General features: G+C 31.4%; 2 protein-coding genes across 2 annotated transcripts in view; both read left to right on the plus strand.

Annotated features, from left to right (window-relative positions):
• Positions 1–14471, plus strand: part of LOC130452439 (uncharacterized) — a 50616-nt gene extending 36145 nt beyond the window's left edge. The window contains exons 19-21 of the mRNA XM_056791722.1: positions 248–430; positions 517–646; positions 703–14471. Coding sequence (XP_056647700.1) covers positions 248–430; positions 517–646; positions 703–1475 — 1086 coding nt within the window. The 3' untranslated portion in view covers positions 1476–14471. The remainder of the gene's footprint in view (positions 1–247; positions 431–516; positions 647–702) is intronic.
• Positions 14472–18739: 4268 nt separating this feature from the next.
• Positions 18740–23733, plus strand: part of LOC130452441 (facilitated trehalose transporter Tret1-like) — a 51613-nt gene continuing 46619 nt past the window's right edge. The window contains exon 1 of the mRNA XM_056791723.1: positions 18740–19080. Within this exon, the coding sequence (XP_056647701.1) occupies positions 19067–19080 (14 nt within the window). The 5' untranslated portion in view covers positions 18740–19066. The remainder of the gene's footprint in view (positions 19081–23733) is intronic.

Consider the following 23733-nt stretch of genomic DNA (forward strand, 5'->3'; position numbering starts at 1 on the left):
CGGTTTTTTCTTCTTATACAAATAGCTCATTTCTTTCGACTCTTATATATGCTAGTGTATTCTGAGAATATCACAACAGAATTAAGTTCACATTATACCAATAGCACATTTTGAGCACGTTTCGGTACAAGTTGCATTGATGGAAAATTTCAAAATGCCTTGTAAAACTTTCTGGGCAAAACTATGGAAATTGCTTCGACTTTTCTTAAAAACTGTTTTTTATTTGAATGAATTCTAAACGTTTCAGGTGGAAACTGTCACACCAATGGAAGGAACAGTTGAAGATAATTATGAAGAAAGTGATTTAAGCAGTAATTTCAGCGATGAGGAAGAGTCACCGGAATTTGTACCATCGGCTTGGGATAAATTCGCCATGCCCAGTAAATCGGCAATGCGATCACCAGAAAAAACTCCCAAAAAAAGAGAAGAAGTATGTGAAAAGTTTTTTTTATCATTGAACCAATTATTACGGTAGAAAAAAATTTATTTCACTTGAATTTTTGTTTTAATTTTTAGAAAAAACCGAAAGGAGTCTGGTTTAAAAAACAAAAATATCATTGTATATACGAGTATCCTAAAGAACCCGAAAGTCCCATACTACAGACACCAGAGGCGTGGAAACAACCTGAATTTAAAGTATTTACTGGTAAATATGTCAATTTATTTTTAATTCAAAAACTTGATTTTTGTTTTTTATTTTAGACAGTCCGATTAGTACGAATTTGGCAGATGATTTCTTCATGACTAGTTCCGATCAGCCTTTCCAAACCCACAGTTTGAGTTCCCAATTTTTCCCGGGAAACAGTACCTGGACGTTTGACAATGCTACCCCGGACAGCGGAATGGAAGATATAACACCAGGAAGTGTTATAGATTCTAACGAATTTCCAAATACGACGTCTTCAGTGCCAACTCTTAAACAACTAGCGTCCGAAATAGTAAATAGGAAGAAACTACCTTCTTTAGGTAGTAGTGATTCTTTAGGAGGTCTCAGGCACACCAAGAAATTATTAAAATTAGATTTACCTCCAAGCCCTAGCGCTTTTTGTTCTGATAAAATGTTCACTATTGAACCGACGGTGGAACCTGTTGTTAGAGAAAAACCTACTTTTACGACTTTTGGTAAAAGTAGGTTTATGGTTCAACACGTCGAAACACCTCCGGATGCCTCTCTTATTAAAAACGTTTCTTTCGAGGCTCTACCTTACAAACCAATGAGTCCGATTTTAGACGATAGCTCTTTAACAAGTTGTAAAATAGAGGCTGTGCCTAATAAACAATTTAATGTTGTGGACGATCTTTCTCGGTCGGACACCGACTTGATAGAAAGAAATTTCGCTAAGAATGAATATGACGATAAGTGTAAATTAAAAGTTGAAGTAGTGAGAGGAGAGGCTAGTGTATTAGATAGCGGGGATGAAGATAGTGGGATAGAGTCTACTAGTACTTTAGAAAGAAAAATTTGTAATCCGTAATTATAGATGTATATCAGAAGAAAAAAAAGGTTTCCTTATGCGAAATTAGCAGATAGGAATGATCTGTTACTAATAGATGAGTTGAGGGACAATGATAAATATTTCAGAAAGTAAATAAGATATTTGTAATTTACCCGAACACGCTTTACGCATCAAATTTACTTTGAAACTTGATACACAAATTATCATCTTTAGAATCCAAAGGTGATCTAAAATTCCACTTATTTTAGTGCTCAAAACTAAATTTTTTTACATATATTCAAAGTCAACTTGAAATATTGGTCTTTATTTGAACTTTTCTTGTTTTTTTTTTTATATTTTCAAATATGTTCATTTTTTTCCATAATACATTATCTGGGTTGTGAGTTCAATTTGTTTTATTAATGTAGTTGAACTATAGTTTTTCTGGATTAACAGCTATATATATTTTTGGTACCAAATGCTAAAAAATTGTTTGAACCTTTTAAGTATTACCCACAGATATAATTAATAAGTTTCTTTTTCGCTCCACCCTATTGTCCTAGCATAAACCTTTTTGATTTATTTACTCTTTACCACCACTGCATTAATACATTAAACTTTTTGACGCATGTTATTGGCCTCTGAAGGTTATAACCTTTTCTATCTAAAGTTATCATTTTCAAATTGTCGATGTATGAGAACAAAATCACAAATTACCAAAAAGCTCAAGTTGAAACAAAGTTTTGAATAGGGTGGTATGGTGAATAGAAATATTGAACAAAAAATTGTTTATTTGGACAAGATAGAAACTCTTTTTTTCAAAGATTTATAGGTCATAACATAGGACTGTTAAATATTCTACAAAGCATAACAAAAAAAATCAACGGAATTTTATGAAATCCACCATTTCACCTATACAAGGTGAAGTAACGAATGCACTTTGGATGAAATGGAAAATTATCCTGCTTTTTCCTACATATATCACACACACATTCATATTTTGAACAGTTAGCAACTAGTTCATTCTATACAATAAAACTCTTCATCTTAATCCTGTTCCAAGTGAATGTCCAGTGAAGAGTCCATAGAGATTTGCTATGGGTAAAATTATGAATAATATGGCAAAAAACTCCTAATAAACTCTTGCACCTCATAAATTATTGAGCATCTAAAACAGTCTTATATTAATTACTTACGGTTTTTATGACTGATTTCTAACAGGTTATTGATGGGTAAACTGTCATACTTACAGCAACATCTGTGCGCTCGAATAGGAAAAACAACAATTTACCATATCACCATGATTTACTGTATTCTTTAGAAATCATAAATTCGTAATAAGCTAAACATAACACTTCCGTCTATATTAAATTGTTCTTAACTCATCTCTTAGTGTCAAAGGTATTATTTTAATGCATCCAATATACAAATAATAAAGATCAAAAAAGTAATGCAAAATCCTTGTATATTTATACAGCCTATTGTTGAAATTGAGAATCGTATTAATACAGTTTTTCCATAAGTTTTGCGAAGGAGCTTGAGTGAAGAAATAAATAACTAAAAGGCTACATTTTTAGAGGTTTCATACTTCAATGCAATTTTTAAATTTCTACTTGTCAAGGTTCACCTTATTTTAACCCGATGCCGTTGTGACTATATACCTTATACCCGACATTTTTTAAAACTTCAATGAAAAAATACAGGAGGAGCACCAAGTATAGATATAAGGGGTAAAAAATGTAATGTGGGGGTGGGTTTACTGGTAAAGCGCGCTACTTTTCAAGTACTCGGTTAAATTAATTACGCGGGAAGTAGTTGTGTTCGCATGCGCTATTATTTTTCATTTAAAAATGAAAGATTAGCAAAAGGAAAAAAAATTAAAAAAAATTATATATAAATGACAGAGAAAAAATTAAAAACTATTGAATTAATTTGTGGATTAATATATCAGAGTAATTATTTGTTGAAATTGAGATAATGTTCAATTTCAAGTATGAAAATAATACACCAATGTGACTAAACTAACGCCATCCTGACTATAAACAGCTTCTGTCGCATTGTTTGTACTCTTTCAACATGCCCAATCACTTTTCACTTTTAGATGGGTATGGCTGAAGTTTTAACAATCGAATTATTGTTTTGCAAATTAATTTTAGGTATTTTAGATGACACCATATTAAAATTTCAGCAATAAAAAAATATTTTGAAAAAAAAAATTTTAACTCAAAATTAGCACCTGACACAAAAATAAAAATATCTGGAAATAATAGATTCATGTAGCAAAAAGTTGAATAAAAATAACAAAAAAAAGAAATGAAGAAATTTTAGCAACATAGATGTTATTTGTAATGCTGTTTGTGAGTTATATTTCATTATAGTTATGTTCCATTTTGTGATGGCAATAAAGCTCTTCCAGGTTTTCATTAATTTCTATAAATCGTCTGAGAATATGAGTTTTGATATAACTGAGTTTTTGGGTTCGGAGGTGTCATAATATAAGATGAGATTCATAACTTTAAAATTTTGCGTTTTGAACCACGTAAAAATGTACTTCAATTACTATCAAATTTTTTTCTTTGATCGAAATTAATAGCTCCGTCTCGAGACTTATAGAAAATCGTATTAAATGAAAATGTCAATTTTCTTTATATAACTATTTTGAACTATTAACACACTAACACACGATTCTTTTGTCTCCTCGTAATCTAATACACTTTAAATACCTTTTGAATGGATTAATAATGTTTATAATTGTATGTAAATGTATATTTTGTAGTGATATTTTATAGTTCATTAATTTTTTTTAAATATATTGTCTTTTAATTGTAAAACAAAAAAAGTTTTGGTTTTTAGAATGTAGTAAAAGTTAGATGATCTCAATTGAAAATATCAAAGTAGAAGGTTGATGCCTACGGATAGTGTAAAATTGACATATGTACAAAATTCTATGTAACAATATGGTAAAGAGTTTGATCCTTACCTAGAAAATGGCATGATCTGAAACTTAATTTGATAAATAAGTTATAGGAGCTAATTATACACTATCTAGTAAAACTAAAAAGATCATTTTTTGTCCTTCTTCTCAAGCCGGTATTGTGACACTGTTTTCGTTTGCTCGGACCTACCAAAGCTTTTGCTCTCATGAACCTCGTTTTCATGTGCCTGTTTGATACTTTGAGCATTAAACACATTACCCAAATTTCAAATGTTTCCGAATGTTTAATTCTACAGGTGCCTTGGGTTGCAGCTCGGAAGGAAATATCAAAACGAAAATTTTAAATAGTAAATTCAATAATAGGAAATACCAGCTAAGACGAGCTACAACGAAATTTATTCGTTGTACATTGTAAAATATTTTACAGAACTCAGAAATCTCATTATGACATCTTCAACTTATTTCCTTTTTGAATACCTTACTTTGTTGTGGTGTACATCGAGCTCTCCAAACTGTTAATAATTTATTGAATTTGTAACAAAACATGTCATAAAAAATCTGACTTGGAATACTATGAAGATCTCAACAGTTCAGCTATAATTCTACCAGATGATCATTCTCTTCTTAATTCATTTGTAGTTTTTTCAGAACCATGTCGATATACATTTTATTTTAATTATTTTGACAGAAAAAGATATTTGGAGACAAATCTGGTGATTTAGAAGGCTACTAGAGCGCATCAAGTGAAGACATAGTTCTATTATTAAAAATCTTAAATTTAACTAATAGAACTCTTAATTTGTTTTTCCAGATTCCAAACATTCATTTCCGTTTCCTCTTAAAATTATTGTGCCAAATATTTAGTACATACCTATTTTCACAATATTTATAATATACCGAAAACATTAATGCTTTTCGAAAAACGATTTTCACGACCGTTTTACAAAATTCAATTACACTGTTTTGGACTAATATTTTCTGTTTTTCGCACTTTTCTACTTTAAAGTGACGGACATCTTTTCATATAGTAGATTTTTCAGGAACAGCCTAATTGCATAAGTATAAATAAAATCTGCATTTTCACTTTTACTTCTTCTTATTGTGCCCTGTCAGGTCTCCTTGAAAATGTCAATTACAATTGCCGACCGTTCCCCGTTTTCATCTATTTTAAACAATCGTTCGATGCTATGTATGCCTGTCCATTGGTGAATTATTATAAATAACGATTCTAGCCATTCTTCTGGTACTTCCTTCTTTTATGTACATTTTTTGAGATTGAAATATGGCGCAAATGAACAAACAACACTCATTCACACTCAAATATGGAAAGTAAGTTAATCGAATCTTTTACATCGAAATTCTTATGTTCTAGTAAATAATTTTTACAACATTGTCAGAGAGAAGCTACTTTGTTCGAACATATGAAAAAATGGATGGCTAAAGGTTTATAAGAAGAGGCATTAGATTTAATTTTGATAATCTCAGACTTATATTAGGCTACAGTTTACTCTCAAAGTAGCTGTCAATTTTAAACTATCCTGACGGCTTCAAATAAGGTTAGTTTGAAAAACAACAAGAAGGATAATGTCATAAAGGCCTATTTGTTTTTATGAACATCTTAAAAACCTTAACACTAACCGATCAAACTGGATGAATAGATAATATGAAATGAATCATGGAATTATTCATCCCAAAGCTGTAACTATAGATAACCAGTTAATCAGTATAATAGTGGTAATGACATCATGAATCAACGCTATACTTGTCGATATTTTCCGAAATATATCGACCAGCACGATAAACTGATTCCTTATTTCCTGTTGGATTTAGGCCTTTCTAGCTTCTCCCATGTTTCTCTATCATTATCTGTTCGATTTTTCATTTTGCGGCTACGAGGACATCGTCTGCCCATCTCTTCTAAGCTCCCATGTTATCAACTCAAATAGGCAAGAATATCAGTTTCTTTAATCCTGGTCACACAGAAATAAAGAAACTACTACACTCTATAGATATGGAGTCCAAATTCCTATTATTGATTTCGAATATTTCTATGGTAAAGGAAAATGTATCTAGAATAATTTCGGAAGGATGAGGCAAAAATAGAAACACTCTGGCCATTCCCTCCTGGGCTAGATCACTCCCAAAAGTTCTCTGAAATCAGTAGATCCAAAATATATTTGGATTTAAAAATAAAAAAGGATATTGCTGTCTCACGAAGTACCTGATAAAAATGGTTTGCAGATTTTCTGGAGAGTAGGATTCTACACTTGTTTGAGCGAGATTAAACCTCGTTGTAACCGGCACAGATGTTGGAGTTTATCAAAATGTGCTGAAAATGGCGAAAACAGCTCTGGTAGAGAAGACTTGCGGTGTAATATAACCACTAATTAAATCCAAGTTGGAATTTCTGGAACCATTGGTGAGATTCATACTGGACACTGTTTACTATTACCATATCAACACTGACAATTATATTGTCTCAAGCAAACAAAGTTTTCGTCCTCAGAGATAAGATAATAACGTTCTAGTCAGTAATTGTTGTTGGTGTTGTGATAGAGAACAGTTTTCTCTAATTAAATCTAGAAGAGGTTCCACAAGTATGGCATGGAATTCATTACCATCGGCCAGTCTACTGGTATAAATACTTGAGAATCCAAACAAGGCATGTAAGAAATGTGACTTTTGATTTGGAGCAATATATAATCAGTGTTGTTATTCTACAGCAAATTGAAGAAATTGGGATGAATAGTTTGAAATTATATTGAAATATTACCTATAATGTTTTTTCTCTGACTACTGATAACCCATACTTCTAACGATACTATAATCATTCAATTTGAGGTTAGTTAAATGGCCGTATATTCAACCTAAAAATGATTGTGATATTTTTTAGATGTTGAATTTTTGATAACGATTTTTTTTAGTATTGTATAAATTTTTGTTTGATAATTTTTAATAATGGGATCTGCGAATAATGTGTTCAGGGGGTCTGAATATTGTTGATTCAGTTTAATTTATCATCGATGATTAAATTGACCCGAAATATTCTATATTAATAATGTTTTGAATTTTGGAAAAACTGTTATTAACATAAAACAACGATGATACTCTATTCCATTAACAAATCATATTATTTCATTTTGTAATCTCATTTGTCGTATGTGCTATGTTTTTTTAGAATATAATTACATACCAAAATTATCTATGGTAATAAAATGACCAAACTTTTTAAAAATTGTGTACAGTCATTCCATATTTCTATACAAATAGATATTAGTAATTCGCAATTAACACTCTGACACAAATTCAAAAAAATTTCCAAAAGGCAACACTAAAATAAAACGGTTTCAAATAGATCCGAATATAGAGCGATTTAGAAATATCTTCAACTGTTCAAAGGTGTATATTTTTCGTACTTTTTTTATAATTCTATTATAAATTTCATAAGAATTTGAGTATTTTTTTAACGCTAATATAAGAGAATCCATGCAGTACTATTATTTTAATCTTTTCTTTGTCTAACATTTTTACACAATTCATTTGGTATTTCAACTGGCCCAACAGCTTTTTTAGATTTACTATCTTTTATGGCAAGTTGTGTTTCTCATTTTAACGTCTCTGGACTATCAAGATAATTTTGGTCGTATTTAGTTCCACTATTTCTATTCAGAAACACGTATTTTTAAATTTTATCAATAATTTCAGTACTAGTATTTTAATCTTCGTCAAACATTTTTACACAATTCATTTGGTATAATATACATAATATACTATTATGAATGGAGTTAATCGTTGTTTTGGAAACTACGGTGAATTAATAACTAATACACAAAGATTATAAAAATGTAAAGGAAACACCTTCGACTTCCGGCATGTCCTCATTGGCAAGTACATGTGGACGTGTCGACCGACATTTATCTCATAATTCAGGGAAGTGCTTTTAATTTACTATAATTAAAAAAATGAAGAAGGTGGCTGCTACTAAAATTATCATTGCCAATTTGCCTTTGTATGTATCTTCATCACCCTAATCGGTCTTTTTCGAATTTATTTCTTTCTTCCTTTCCCTAGCAAATTGGGCTTGTAAATTTTTAATCTTTTTTTCTACTTCTTGTTTTACAATGCTGAACGACACTGCTATTTCCACAAGTCCGTCATTTTATTTTTATAGATCGGCATCCCATAGCTAATTCACGATACATATGAATAAATGAAACAACTGCTAAAATTCATTTCTAGTAAAATTCGTACTGAGGTCGAAGCGACACGTCCACGCTGCTACTTTCGATTCGACTGATTCGGGTTCGGTTTGACTCGACACGGTTCGACAAAGTCGAACGACACGTTTACACTTGTTCGATATTGTCGATCGAAATAGCATAGACACAGCTTTTAACATTTAGGTTTTTAAATATATAAAAAAAAATGCTTCCAATCAAAATGGGACACACATTCGCGGATTCTTTAATTCAACAAGTAACGCGATTAAACGAAACATGTTTAAATGAAATTGTTACTTGTTTTAACTAGTTTCGTTTCGTTTAGTCGTTTTATGTTAATATGGTTTTTGTATGCCTCATTATCAATGGAATAACCGTTTATTTTTTGATTGAATTGGTTTATTAAATGGGGTATTATTGGACAAAATTAATGCACTTAATAGAAACATTCTCATTAAGGCCAAAAATTTTCTCGTCCAGGCACCTATTAGATAAAGTGAAGATTATAATATATTTATACTGGAAAAATAGTGACATTTTTAAAAAATTCTTACACATCCATTATAGCTACGTTCTAAATTTATTTACAATTATACAGAATGCCCTATATCATAAGAATGTTCAATCTGAACGCCCTTTATTCATCATTATTCAGTTTTTTGCAGAAATGAAAAAATTACGTTGACGAATCTATTCAATTTAGTGAAAAACAAAAAACCTAAGTATTTGAAAATGTGATTAAATAGGTATAGGGTGTTAAATTTGAAAAATCGTTTATTTTCTATGTTTGATTACTTTTGGGACATCCTGTAAATAATTTTTAGATTGTTGTCCCAATTGATTTTTGAAAAATGTCACCGTTTGCCCATTAGAGTCCATATAAATACAAGCGACTCACCCTTTATAACTACGGACTAATTTTTTTCGTATTTTAACTGAAAAACTATTGGCAAAGAAACTTAGGGAGTAGCCTTATAATAAAAGTAGTTATGTACCTATATGTGAGGGCGATTATAGTTTTTATACCAAGTAGTGTATTAGGAGTAGTAAGTTGAGACTATACTTTTTGTGTTGTTGAATTATTACAATAATCGATCCAAAATTATTCCCACACACATATATTCACGAAGCTCCTCATAAATCTAAAGAGGTAGATTGGTTAATATTTTATATATCTTAATAAAAATCGTCTCGAACGATATAAATATTTTTTAGGTTAGAATTTGAACATACAGTATTATTTTTGTCAGCTGGTATTGGCAGCAAGTCATTAATTATATTTCAATTGCAGAACTTTGAATTAACTTTTATTGTTTGAAAAACTAGTAAAAAGAAAATTTATGATGTTAAAATGAATCTCATTGCAATAAAAAGTGTGAAATCCTTAAAATAGAGTGTTGTAACTAGTTCTAAAAATATTATAGTGTTATTCATCGTTATTATTCGAAAAAGTTCTGAAAAAAAAATTGTGTGGTTATGACTAACTGCTTTTAAAAGTACGGTATAGTGCAAATTTAAGGAGAAATATAAAAATAATAGAGTATTCAGTATATATTATAAACACTCGATGTTTATCCAATACACCTTTGTCAAGTCCTATTCTTTCTATAGCCATTCCAATGTTCTTGAATGTTTTTTGAAAATAGTCAGAAGAGTACCAGAATAATGGATTATTTCGTAATCATATAGACAAAATACCAATGACAGGTAAAACAAGAATAATCTATATAAAGCATATTTGATGTTTCACTTCTAATGCCTGATCCAGACTTTTGCGAGGCTCCTCCTAGAAGCTCTCAAAACGAATCTTTGCGAACGGAGACGATAGGAGTGCTACACGTCCACACAATTGAGAGTGTGGATTCCACACTCAATTCTATATTCACATTATTTGACTCGCGCTCAAATAATCGACACGTAGCGGAGCAAGGCGACATAAGGCGAGCACACCCAACGATTATCAACCTAACTGGGTTTGTTCATTTTCTAAGAGGGGCTTACACATCGTCAGTGGACGTTATCTCGGTGCGCTTCGTTTAATATAGTTTTAAATCATGAAGATTTCTTGTTATTATTATTATTATTATTATAATTATTGGAGAAAATTATCCTGAAAACACTAAACGACTTTCAAAAGGCTGTGTTATTGGTTTAAAATATCCACATACAAAATACCAAATTTCAATTGTGAAAAATGATTGTAATAAATTTGATTGGATATGCAAACAATGTTGTTTGTCTTGTAGGAATAATGAAACAAATCACAAAATATACTCATCCAAACAGTCATCGTTTATGTAAAGATATTTTGATTTTATGTAACAATTTTCTTTAATTTGTTCAGATTTTTATCATGTGAGAAAAGTTTTTTTCTTGTTAGTTTCTTTGATTAAGAAAATTTTTTATTGAAATTGAATTTTACCCTTCCCGATTATTACAGCCATATATTGAAACTATTTATTCAGCTCCACCTACGATTTTGGAAAGAATACCGTTCAATAGTAAAATATTTTGGAAACAATTTTCATTATCAAGAATTCTGACATATGCCGATTACTGTAAAAAATGATACAACTCACTAGAATTTACATCAAAATTTTGTATGATACAAAGATTTTTCACTGTATTTTTATTATTATTCATATAATCACTCGAACGATTAAAAGCAGAGGAAAGTGACACAGATACAGCAAAAAAGCAATTATCCATTTCATTTTTCAATAGCTCTGGCAAGATGAAATTCAGGTGTTGTTCTTCCAGGACGATATTTAGAACAATCTGTTTTTCTAGTTTCGGATACTGTTGGTCCAGAATTGCTCATGATTATTTTTTTACTTCTATGTTCCAAAAATTAAAGTTCACATTGCGTATAAACGACGAGTTTCAACTATTCAGACGATCCTACTGATTGCGCCAATTAAATAGTCAGTTTTAAAGTTGCATTTATAGATTACTAGAATTTAACAGTAAAGTCGATAGTGTCCATACCGCTAGTTTGTTCTCGGTAACACCGAAATCTATTTCTTCTATGATCCATAGCTGAAGATGATAATATCTTGACCGTCTATAAACACTTTGCATTCTGTTCGGAAAACCATTGATACGCTATTGCTCTTGTCGATTGGAAACGATATTCTAGATAGTAGCTTTAGGCGACAATCTTGGATTTTGTTGTCCTGGGTCTATGGCTTCTTATATCCGGCTTGACCACAGTATCCACAGTTTATTTTTCATGAAATGTTTTGTCCAACTTCCCGAATAACAATCGACAACATCATTGTGCCATTTTTTGGAACAATAAACTAATTTCTTAGAAAGGTTCGGTACATCCAGTACATTATTTTAATAATGAACAATTTTTGAAATACAATAATATTTACTGGGTATTCTAGTTTTATGTCACTATAAAATAATGACTTTTAAAATAATAACTTTTGAATCAAATGTCATCTTCTCAAGAACCTAAGTGTAAAATTTTTTAATTGTTATTTTTCAAAATACGTTGTTATCAAGATTCATTTTGACCTTATCGATTCGCTATGCTACATTAAAAAATTTTCTAAAACATAAAATGTTTAAAAATAATTTCATCGCAAAAATTATGAATGTATTTGTAAGATTCTACCATTCTTTTAATTTACGGAACACTTTCTAACTACATATAGAACACTAAACTCGCATTTTCATAGCCGTAATCGATTTAAATTATTTGTCATCCTCATAATATTAATGACATTTATTTAATTGCATAAATCAAATAAATTGAATTTTAATTGTGTTATAGATATCACGCTATTGATATTTGATAAAACGGATAACGTGACTTACATAATTATCTGATACCTTTGAACACGTTTTCAAGGCTTCTTAATTAGCAATTAGTTCCATATTGGAATAAGTAAGGAAGCGTTGTTATAATTAGTTTTTATAATACCTGGTCTGTTTTTTCAAAATCTTGCATCATCAGTCCTAAGTTCAATATATGAACCCACTCAATAATGTTTTGAAGTGATATATTGTTTGAACCAGCAACGTCCTCGAAAAGCCTCCAGTTCTTCGTCAGTGGTAACTCACTGTTCTAGTGCTATATATATAAGCTAAGCTACAATAATTAGGCTAAAAACAGCTTACTATATGGTACAATAGGTTCGTAGCTAAATACACTGAATCACTACAACGTTGCGAATACGACTGAGCGATAGACTAATGCGGCAAAGGAAAGAACTGTTAAGGAAGAATCTCTCCACTTTAGGGTTCTATAATAAACTTAAAAGTTGGCGATTTTGTTTAATCCCTTCCGAGAAATTGTGGGAAACCGAAAATGCTACGGATTTAGTCTAATGCAGATCTGTAGTAAACGATTTATTATGTACACAAAAGGTAGACACAAGTTTGATCTCCAACATATTACAGTATTATCCGGAACACCTCGATCCTGTCTTAGGATAGAAGTTTTTATCAGTCAAATGGTTTTCATATACTAATTTCTGTACCACTAGCATCCCACATCTCCAAAGCAACTCCTATTATCATTGTATAGTTGGGAGGAATGTTGTTATGTTAAATTTTTAAAAGTTCCCACGCCCTTTTTGAAAACTTTCTGTTTTGATTACTCTACATGTAATTGTTATACGAATTTCAAATTCCTCAAAATGTACCATTCAAACAAAGTTGAAGAGATTTTTGCACACTGAGTGGTTGTTGACCTGTAACTTTATTAAATTTTTAGCTCGATAGTAAGTAGCCCTTTGGTCTAGTAAATTCGACCAGAGAAATTTGGGATGCAATATTCTTAACTCGGCCAGGTTGTCGAGTGCTATTTTGAAACCAAAAAAAACTTAACTATATATTATAAAAATTTAATTGAGTAGAGAAAATTGAAATTGAACTATTAGATAGATATATGTAAACTTATATTTCAAAAAATTTACAAAAATGTTATCTAAAGCTAAACATTGTAAAATATATCATAAACTATTTACACAAAAACCAAGCAACCGATTTTATGAAACGAAACATGACCTAGCCTAACCTATAACACTTTTAGGTCGAATTTACTAGTGAATATAAAATGATTTTTATAAAATAGTAGGTTAGGTAATTGATTTGGTCAAATTTACACCCGTCGCAAATACCAATGGGTGCACTAGATTTAAAACAATAAACGGTGCTTCAAATGATATATAAAGTCAACATTTCATATTAATGTGTTTGTTAAAGAGTTTGAAACCCTGATGATTATATTCATATCAGTTATTCTTTTTTTCGCATACATTGAAGCCTCTAAACAAACAGTGATTTTAGTTAACTCATTCTTCACTATAGTGGCGAATTCAAATTCACGGAGATGAAAATGTGAATAATTGAAGTTCAAAACCTTTTCCATAAAAAAACGACGTTTCCTGGCGAATATTGCAATATATTTAAAATGAGATATTTTTAAATATTACATTGCAGAGTCCATCGATATCTGGTGTTTGATTAAATTGATTGTATATTTCTTAAAAAAAAAAGATTGTGAATAGGGTATCATTTACAGCTTCTCATCTTTACACTGAAATGAATTTTTGGTTATTTACTTATTTAAAAAAACAAGGCATTAGCACTACCTGAGAAAAGAGTAATACTTGTTTCAATCTGTAATAGTGTAACATTTAGAAAACTGCATTTAACAATTTTATTAATTATTGAATATGACAAGAAATTTATATGTGATTTTGTGCGAATAATTTTGGATTTATATTGTAGACTTGATGTTTGTAGATAAACAAATTTAATGTCCGTATCGGACCTAATGTGATTGGTTAGTATTTCTTGTGTTAGTAGAAAATGTAATATATTATATGTAATCAATGTAATAATAATAATTTGTTTTTTGGATCACTTGAAGTTTTTTTTAAATCTCCTCACCAATTTGAAAAAAAAATTTGATAAACACGAGTAAATAAATCATCGATAAAATTCTAAAAGTTCTCAAACGCTCTCCACTGTTGTGTTGGACATAGACAAATCCTCCCGAAGCGTATCGATCCCATGCTACAACATTCCGCAAGTAGAATCTGATTAGATCTTGACATCATATGGATTGTAAACGTTACTTGTGTTTCATAAAATTTCTAAAATCTGTATATCTTCTACTTCCTGTACACTTTTTTTTTCGTTACGTTTAAAACATCGAAGAATAAAATTAATTAGATTATTTTTTTGATAACAATGAATGTCTCATTATATATCTACATAATTTTATGATTTTCAATTTAGTTTTCCTGTGTTAGTAGGTGGATTGCTTTTACAGGGTGGGTCTAGACGACAATGATCTCAAAATCATACGGGCGCTTTATGCTAACAAAATTGCAGTGGTGAGAACTGAACCCGGCGACACAGAACCATACAGCATCAAAAGAGGCGTACGACAGGGATGCGTGCTGTCTCTACTCTTCAATATATATCCAGAAGTCTTTGCCAGAACGTTAGATGAAGCATGAGAAGGTGGAAAAATTAATGTCTAAGGTATGCTGATGACACGGTCTTAATTACAGACAGTGAACAGGATCTCCAAGCATTCTTAGATCGCATAAAAATTATAGAAGATTATGGTCTTAACATCAACATCAAGAAGACCAAAACCATGATTGTCTCCAAAACATCCAGCCATCCTTTCATGTCTATCAACGTAAATGGTGGCATCCTCGTAAATGTCAAGAAATTTAAATATCTGGGGTGTTGGATAACAAAAGATGTAGACCCAGATATAGAAATAAGATCACGTATCGAGCAAGCTTGGACCTTTAAGGTGAATTAACTAAGGCGCTTGGCCGCTAATGTAAAGAATAGGCACCGATAGGGAACTTATAGAATTAATAAAAACTCGAAAAACCTCGTGTCTGGGACACATACATAGAAATGACAAATACATACTTTTGCAACTTCTGCTCGAAGGGAAAATCGAGGGAAAACGTGGTCCTGGCAGTCGATAGGTTTCATGGCTGAAGAACATTCACGAGCGGACCGGCTTAGACTCTCTGACGCTGATTAGAAGGGCTAGAGACAGAAATGACTTTGGGGTTATCGCTAACCTTCGTTAGAACAGGGCACCCAAAGAAGTGTTAGTAGGTACAATAAATTATTTAATGCGATAATGAGTTAAAATTCTGATGACGTACTGTTGAAGGTCATGAGGGAAAGTCACAAGACTTTCTCTCATGAGCCATGACCCAATCAGATTCCTCTTGCGGAATGTTGTAGCATCAGATTAAGGAGCCTGTTCGTTTCGGGAAAAGCGTATAATGAACAAAGACAAAATTCAAATTCTAGCGTTCCAGCGAATCAACTTGCATCTATTATCATTTTAGCCTGAATAAATGCCATCATTGAACATATATAAAATCAAAGCATTGATTCCTGTATTTAGGCTTGCAGAGAAATCTTTTCTTTATTAGGGGCAAACCTAACCTAATAACCTTTTCCAAGATGATAATATCCTGACTCAAACCACAAAGGACCCAATAAACCCCTCTCTCTATACCTGCGTCATTGATCATTGAGAAAATGTAGTAGCCAGTATTTGGTGTCTGCGATGTTAATACCAAATATTACTATGCGCTTTTGGAAACGTCGTAACTCCCGATACATGAGGTTTCAAAGTGTTCGCGCGGATATTGAAAAATGATATATGGATTTTTGGTTCATTCGGGTGTATTAAACCTCACGTGGCTTACGAAAGGTTAAGGAGGCATCCGAAGATGTATACTATCATCCAAATGAAGGCAATACGGTTTTGGCAGCTGTATAAAACTATACCATTCTATCTGCACTTAGTGCGGCTACAATGATTCATGAGTACGCGGTTTATAATGGAGTCATTTAACAACGACGAAGAGGTTGGCGAAAGAATACTAATTGTAAAAGGATAGGACATAAAACCGATACTGGTTGTGCCATGATGCAATCAGCTCGGAAACTATCATGAACTAAGAAGCAGAAAGAATACCGTAATACAAATATCTATTATCTCATGAGTTATTTCAGTAATGCAAATTAAGAACAAAGATGGAACAACGAGATACGCCGTCAATTTTCGTCAGATAAATAACGCCACGAAGAAGGACAGAGATCTTCTGCTTCGAATTCAGTTCCACGCCATTCAGGCTCTTTAATTCCCTCGCGACATTCGAAAGACGAATGCAAAATTTTTGGAGAGGATTATATCTAATGACACATTTTTGGGGAAGACATTCTGGAGAAATGTGAATTCAAGTTCTAAGTCAACTCCCCGTGTCATTTAGTGAGCACTGAGAGAATAGCGGTGAATCCAGAGTACAACAAGTTAGATTTTTCAAAATTTTCTAAGAAAGTTTGCAGATCTTGTCAAGTAACTAATTCGGCTTATGGAAGAAGTGCTCTCCATTGGGAGTAAGTGGCTTTTAAAACCACAGCTTCAATACTAGAATAACCACTAGAGGGATAATTCATTCGTGATAGTGATTCAAGCAACATAGCGATTTAAAGGGTTCTCCAAATCGGATAATACAGATTACTGGGATATTTTAACATAATTCTCAATAAACCAGAATGAATCTACCTCGCGGGAAGAGTACTTTCGCCGGAAGCTTCTAGATATTTCAGTAAAGTCCCTAACAAACCAAAACGAATCTACTTCACGAGAAGGAAATTTTAGGCGTTAGTTTCAGGAATTCTTTTGCCAGTATCTATATGGGAGGAGAGTCTCAATTTGCACTGATAATACAGCACTTGAACCTTTTTGAAGTTAAAGGATCTTGAGTGTTCAAAACTTATCAAAGAGATGACTTATTGTTTAGACTATTCCCACTGTTGATTCAAGGACTAAATTGGTCGACGAAGAATAGGATCAAAATAATGATCTTGAGTTAAATAAGATTAAACTATGGGAGATGAAAATTGGCGACTCAATTAGCAAGAAGTACCCCAGCAATTTTACACTGCGAGATATTTTGCTCAGTGGGACTGCCTTGTATGCTGAAACAAGGCCTGTTGAAAATAATTCTTAAAAACTATGGTGATTCCAAGATGAAGAACAAGTGAGACACCATTTCCGTTGAATAATGAATAGTGTTAAATAAGTTCAAGTTGTAACGGATTAGCTTCAAAGTAAGTACCTAAAGAGACCACGTCGCGCATGTTTTAGTGGAAAGATTTATCAGCCGATATGAAGCACCTTTGAAGGTTCAATGCAATGGAAGAAATTTGACAAACTGGGAATAAAAAAAAAAAAAGAAAAAACGAGGCCAATAGTCTTTTATTCACAAACCGAGAGAAGATGTTTGTTTAAGATTTTGAATTTAAATGTGGACTTAGAGAAAATTACGTGATTTATTTTAAAAGACTCATAAGCGATGTGCATGAACTGGTTAGAACAAAATGTACCATGGTTACAAAATCAGACGAGAAGAAAACACTTTTCTTGCGGAAATCTGTACTTGATCAAGATGTCATCTTTCATTAAAATAAGACACCTGATGGCGAACCGAAAGAGGTCCATTAAAACCGATTATTCGAGAAGAACCTGAACCTGCCTTGGAACGGAATATAGAGAGACAGATATTTAGTCACTACAGAGAGAATTTGTCATGCTCCTGGAAGATTACGCTCTTGCACAGATCTTCCCATTAGTATTGAAGGTATTAAAGACGTCCATTGAATTGCAGAACATTGAATTGAATTGAAGTCGATTTTTTGGAAGAAGTTTACTAATTAGAAAAAGTTGAATGAAACAGGTATTGGTAAAAGACGAGTTTAATGTTGTAGTTTCAGAGTCGATATACTTCTCAGGATTCATGGTAAGAATAAGAATGTGTAAGAATTAATCTACTTCAGGGTTTTTATATCGAAAATTTATTATCTACTTCAGGACCTCTCTGTATAAATTCATGAAATAATTGTTATGTAGGAGCTAATTTTTTAGTCTTACACCAATCCAATTAAATCTAAAAATTTCCAATGCAAATTATAGATGTCTACGTCATATTGAACATTAAAGTATTTAACTATAGAAGACATAATTATAGTACAAAAGAATGTTTTATTTCTTATTAATATAATTAATTAATTAAAATTAATATAATTTTGACGATAATCTTAAATTTTTATTCGATGCTCCTTAAGGTGGAGTAGTAGCCACTACATTTCGTGCGAAATAAAAACATCACAAAATTAGAGAACAAAAACGCGTTAAAATGATAATAATTTTATCATACCATAATTTTTAATTAAGCAGTAATATATCTCAAATACTGATTTGCAATCTTATATTATTTGCTTCAACACTTAACAGTTAATTATCAACATAAAATATTTTAAGAATATTTGAATACAATAATATTTTACTACATACTCGTAGACACAATCGTCTCTCTCGATAAGTATTATCGTGTTTTTATATTTGTTAATTTTAAATAGTAATCAGTGCTCGCTCAGTAGGTTAGGACTTAGGTAATATGGATCAAATAGGGTGAGTTAATTTTATTTGTTATAATCTATAAATTAGTGATTAAAATTTCATTTGTTTATTAATAGCTTTGAAAAGTGCGTCAGAATTGTGTGTGGGAGGGCATGAATATGGTATTTTTGTATGTATTGGCATCGAAATAATTATTGATTGCTACATTTTTTTTGAGGTAAAACATTTTAGTATGTTTTTCTATTATAAACTGATCACAATACTAGTACATGTTCAGCAAACTTTCCAAGAAAAAAAATTTGTTTGTTAAAACTACATGAGATGTTATAGAAATATATTGTACAATAGATAGAATTATTTTAATTGTCCAGAATTTCGATATTCGTGGATAAATGAATTGGAAACTCTGTACATCAGAGTTAAAGAAACGTAAATCTTCAAAACTGAGTTTTTCAAACTCTAACAAGTCGTAATAACAAAAGTCTTTGTAAAAAGTCATTTTTCGATTATAGCAATGATATCAAGAACTAAGGTCCTAACAAATTCACAGAGCTACTATCTTTGGAATTTATGAATTTCGAACTACACCATCACACGTCGTTGTGCATAGTGTGGGATAATGGCAGAGAGACAAGGGAATAAAATGGTATTTTTCTTTTGATCATCAGCAGTTGAGGAGTTAATGGGAAATGCAACCAATAAGCTAACTGTAAGGTCCAAACCGGCATATGAATATGGCTTCTAAAACAATTCCTAACCTCACTGAAATCAATCAGAAATATCCCTTGGTTGGCTACCTACCTCAATGAGTACTACATGATTACAAGCTATATTTCCAATCAAGACCGCAAGGTGATAATGAACCTATTTTCTTGAGTAGCAAACATTCACGATTTAATGAAAATCTTGCTATGCTCTTCATTTATGAGAAATAAAAACTTAATTCCAATGATTTTTAGAGGAAATATTCTGATAAAAGTTTGACGACGACATCAAACAAAAAAAATATGAATATTCAAAATAAATCATTATTAGGTCACAACAACGTAAGTCAAATATTTTTCAATTTTTGGAAAAAATGTAAATGAAACTATTAAAAAAGACCACTGTCGACATTGATGTATGCTTTTGTTATAAGTATATGTTTTTAAAAAAAGGAGTTTTAGTAACTTTGGAGTTTCATGTAAAATTGTGATGTACTGGCGAGTTCAGTAGCTCCAGCTCTCTAAGATCTTTATCTTTTATTTCATACGCTTTCAAGTATAATACTCTGAAGAACTGAAGAACTTGATATATTATAAATACATTTTAGTAGTCTTAAATCAAGAGCAACAAAAACAAAAATATAAATTATATTGTTTTTTCAATAACTGTGGCTCTATTTGCATAAGAAAAATATTACAGCTAAGAAACGTCTAACCATAAAACGGCATAAAATGTACATAACAAAGCTCTTCTGAAAAATCCACAGTTTTAAAAACTTCCAGCGAATAATATGATAAATCAATAAAATTGCTAAACTATTCTTGAAAGGAACACTTTATATAAATATTAGTATTCCTAGAAGTGGTAAATATAATCCTTAGTATCTCAAATGGGTTACATTTGTGCAATTAATTTTATATCCTTTATTCTCGATTTAAGCATTTTCTGTAAAATAGTTTGAAGAAGAAATTGACTACACTGTAATGCATTTTCTATTGACTATGGGAACTCTTAGAGGAATAATTGAGACTGTTCAAATCTTCACATAACAGGTATCGTTATATATACAATTGTAGCCTTTTATTTGTTAGCTATATTATTATTAATCGCGTAACCTAAATAAGAGAGTTGTCTGAAAAGTTTCCGACCTCAACTTGAATATATCAGTACTTATCAATATAAGATGAAAAATATATTTGTGCATGCGTTGAGAGAGCCATTTTGGACGGTTATGTTTGACAATCTTATGAGTGAGTGTAACGATTTTGCTGAAAATGGAGAAAATCGAGTATCGAGCTGCCACTTACTATTTGTGTTTGGAAAGGTAATATGCATACGTAAAATAAGTGCGCGTTTTTGCGTATTTGAACAAGCAAATCTTATTGCTGCGATTTAAGCGAAATAATTCGGATTTTTCATACTTCACTCTTCAATTGATAAACTGTCAAGACAGTGGATTACAAATGACGTAACTGGTCGGAACAAAAGAAAGACTGTTTTATCTATCGTAAAAGTACGATAGTAAAAGTAATGGCGACCATTTTTCAGGATAGTTCATTGTATATGTTTAAAAAGGCAACACTATAACAGCGGAGTATGACGATGGTAAAACGAGAAATTGCAAAGAAACGACTGCATTTGAAGAAAGAGCTCTTTTATCAGAATGACGCACCTTCTCACACTTCGGTAATTGCCATGGCTAAAATTCATGAATTGCACTTCCAATCGGTTCACCATCCACTATATTCACTAGATCAGGTTACCGGCTATTTTTTCATGTGTCCTAATCTTGAAATTTCACTTGCAGGAGAGAGATTTACATCAGAGAAGGATGTCATTGCAAACATTAACGCCTATACGGCAACTATTATTTTAAAGGGTTAAAAAGTTTAGAACATCACCGGCTTAAGTGTATAGACTCAAAAGAAGACTGTATTGAAAAATAAAAATGATTAAAATAAAGTCTTGTTTCTTTGTTAGGTCGCAAACTTTTCTTATACCTCTCGTACGATGTAACGCCTGGTTCCCAATCACTTTTATGAATGAAATTTCCCATTTTGATTTGATCTCTACATACCATTTCTAATTGAATTGATTTGAAATAATAATAAAGTAGGGTTGGGTTATGATTCACGATAATTCTTAAAAAAAATGAAATTTGCATTTTATCATGTCTAATAATAACAGATGTCGTTTTCCAATACGTTTTCAAATTAATTTTGTTGAATAAAACAAAACAGTTTTATGAAATAAGTAATCTCCGCTGTTTTCAAATATTTGTGTTCAATGTTCAAGGGCGTCCTATCCTCTATGGTGATTTCCAATCCACTTCATTATTCGAAGAAAATACTTTTGCAAGGAACCAAATAAATAATCGGAGGAAGCAATATTTGGACAATATGTAGATTGTGAGAGAACTTGCTATCCCAAATAGTAGTTTTCTCGCAGTATCCGTAATCGTGATGACGCATTGATGACTGAAATTCATAGTTTGAGTAAGATATTGTCGTTAACGAGAGTAAACAAAGAACACGTGTTTTAACCAAATTCCTTTTTAATCATTAATATACTTTTATTGGAGTGTTAAACAATGAATTCGTCCAACGCTTCTCTATATTTTATACGATACTGTATGGAATTATTTTTGTTTGGCATCAAATAGGCTTCTGTCCCAGCAACTACTTACTAATTTGATTGATATTTCTTTCCTAGGAGCATTCGTTTCAGATTCGAGGAAACAAGTTGATGTGCACTTCATTAAACCGTCATTTATTGACATACGATACAGTAAAAGAGAATTCTTTTCTTCTGCATATGGTTTAATTTTAATCTGAAGGCATTTTTAAGTGGTCTTATGATGTACAGTAACAGTCGCTGTTAATTGTTCCTTCCTTTAGCAATATGGTATATGTACCCCAACATATATTATTCCATTCCTTATTCCATTGTAAGGAGATAAGTTATCAATTTGGAAATATTTTCATATTTGTGAAATAGTATTTATCTTTGTCATGTTAACTATTTTTACATTTGCGCTTTTAACCACAATTTCAAGGATGTTTTTGGTTATCTGATATGACCGCCTCTTATAGACGTTCTGAGGTTATTCAATTAAAAATATACCAACAAAAGGATAATTATAGATAATCAGTTCCAAATTTGTCAATTGTCTTGATAAGATAGTGCATCAGGGAAAAGATATAACAAATTAACTCCATGTCACCTCTAATGATTCTTTTTAGTCGTTTGGGCGATAATACCCAACAGTTTTTCTGTTTCCTTATTTGATTTGCTTTCTCAAATACGAATATTATCTACCAATTAAAACAAAATTCATCATTAATTACTATCTAAAGTAAACATTTGAAAATTAAGAGTCCATGAACTGTAGAACGATCCATCAATAAAACGTGACAAAACAAATTAATTGAGCAATAATAAATAGTACAACTATTATAATTAATGTCACTCTCATCTTTTATTAAGAAAGGTAACGACATGAGTTGTTTGTATATCGGCCTTCTTGTAAATTAATTAGATCTAAGAAATTAAAGAAATATATATATATTTTTTTTTCCGAGCTTTCGAATGAATACTTATGTATTCATTTTCTGGGAAATAATCATCGTTGTGTACATTGTATATTCTCTACTTTTGCTCTCAGATTATTATTTAGGGACTCCATTGTTCTATATCCCTTTGCATCTGATTTTCGAACCCTTTCGTATTCGTTATCAGCACTCCAAGATAATCGAGGACTTAACTTTTTCAAACTGATTATTCTTCTTTTGCCGTTGCATTCCAATATATTTAGTATTTTTTCTGTTTACCCTGTCCGCCCATCTTCTTTATATTTGTTCTGTGTATCCCCTGGCTAGCTACATTATCATCTGTAATCGCGCTTCCCTTATTATTACATTCAATGCGAGGCTAAAAAGTAGAGTAGTTTTAGACTTTCTGATAACCTTCCTTTCGATAATACTTTGATCTCAGTTCTGT

Source organism: Diorhabda sublineata, chromosome 1 (assembly GCF_026230105.1).
Source record: "Diorhabda sublineata isolate icDioSubl1.1 chromosome 1, icDioSubl1.1, whole genome shotgun sequence".
Classification (NCBI taxonomy): Eukaryota; Metazoa; Arthropoda; class Insecta; order Coleoptera; family Chrysomelidae; genus Diorhabda; species Diorhabda sublineata.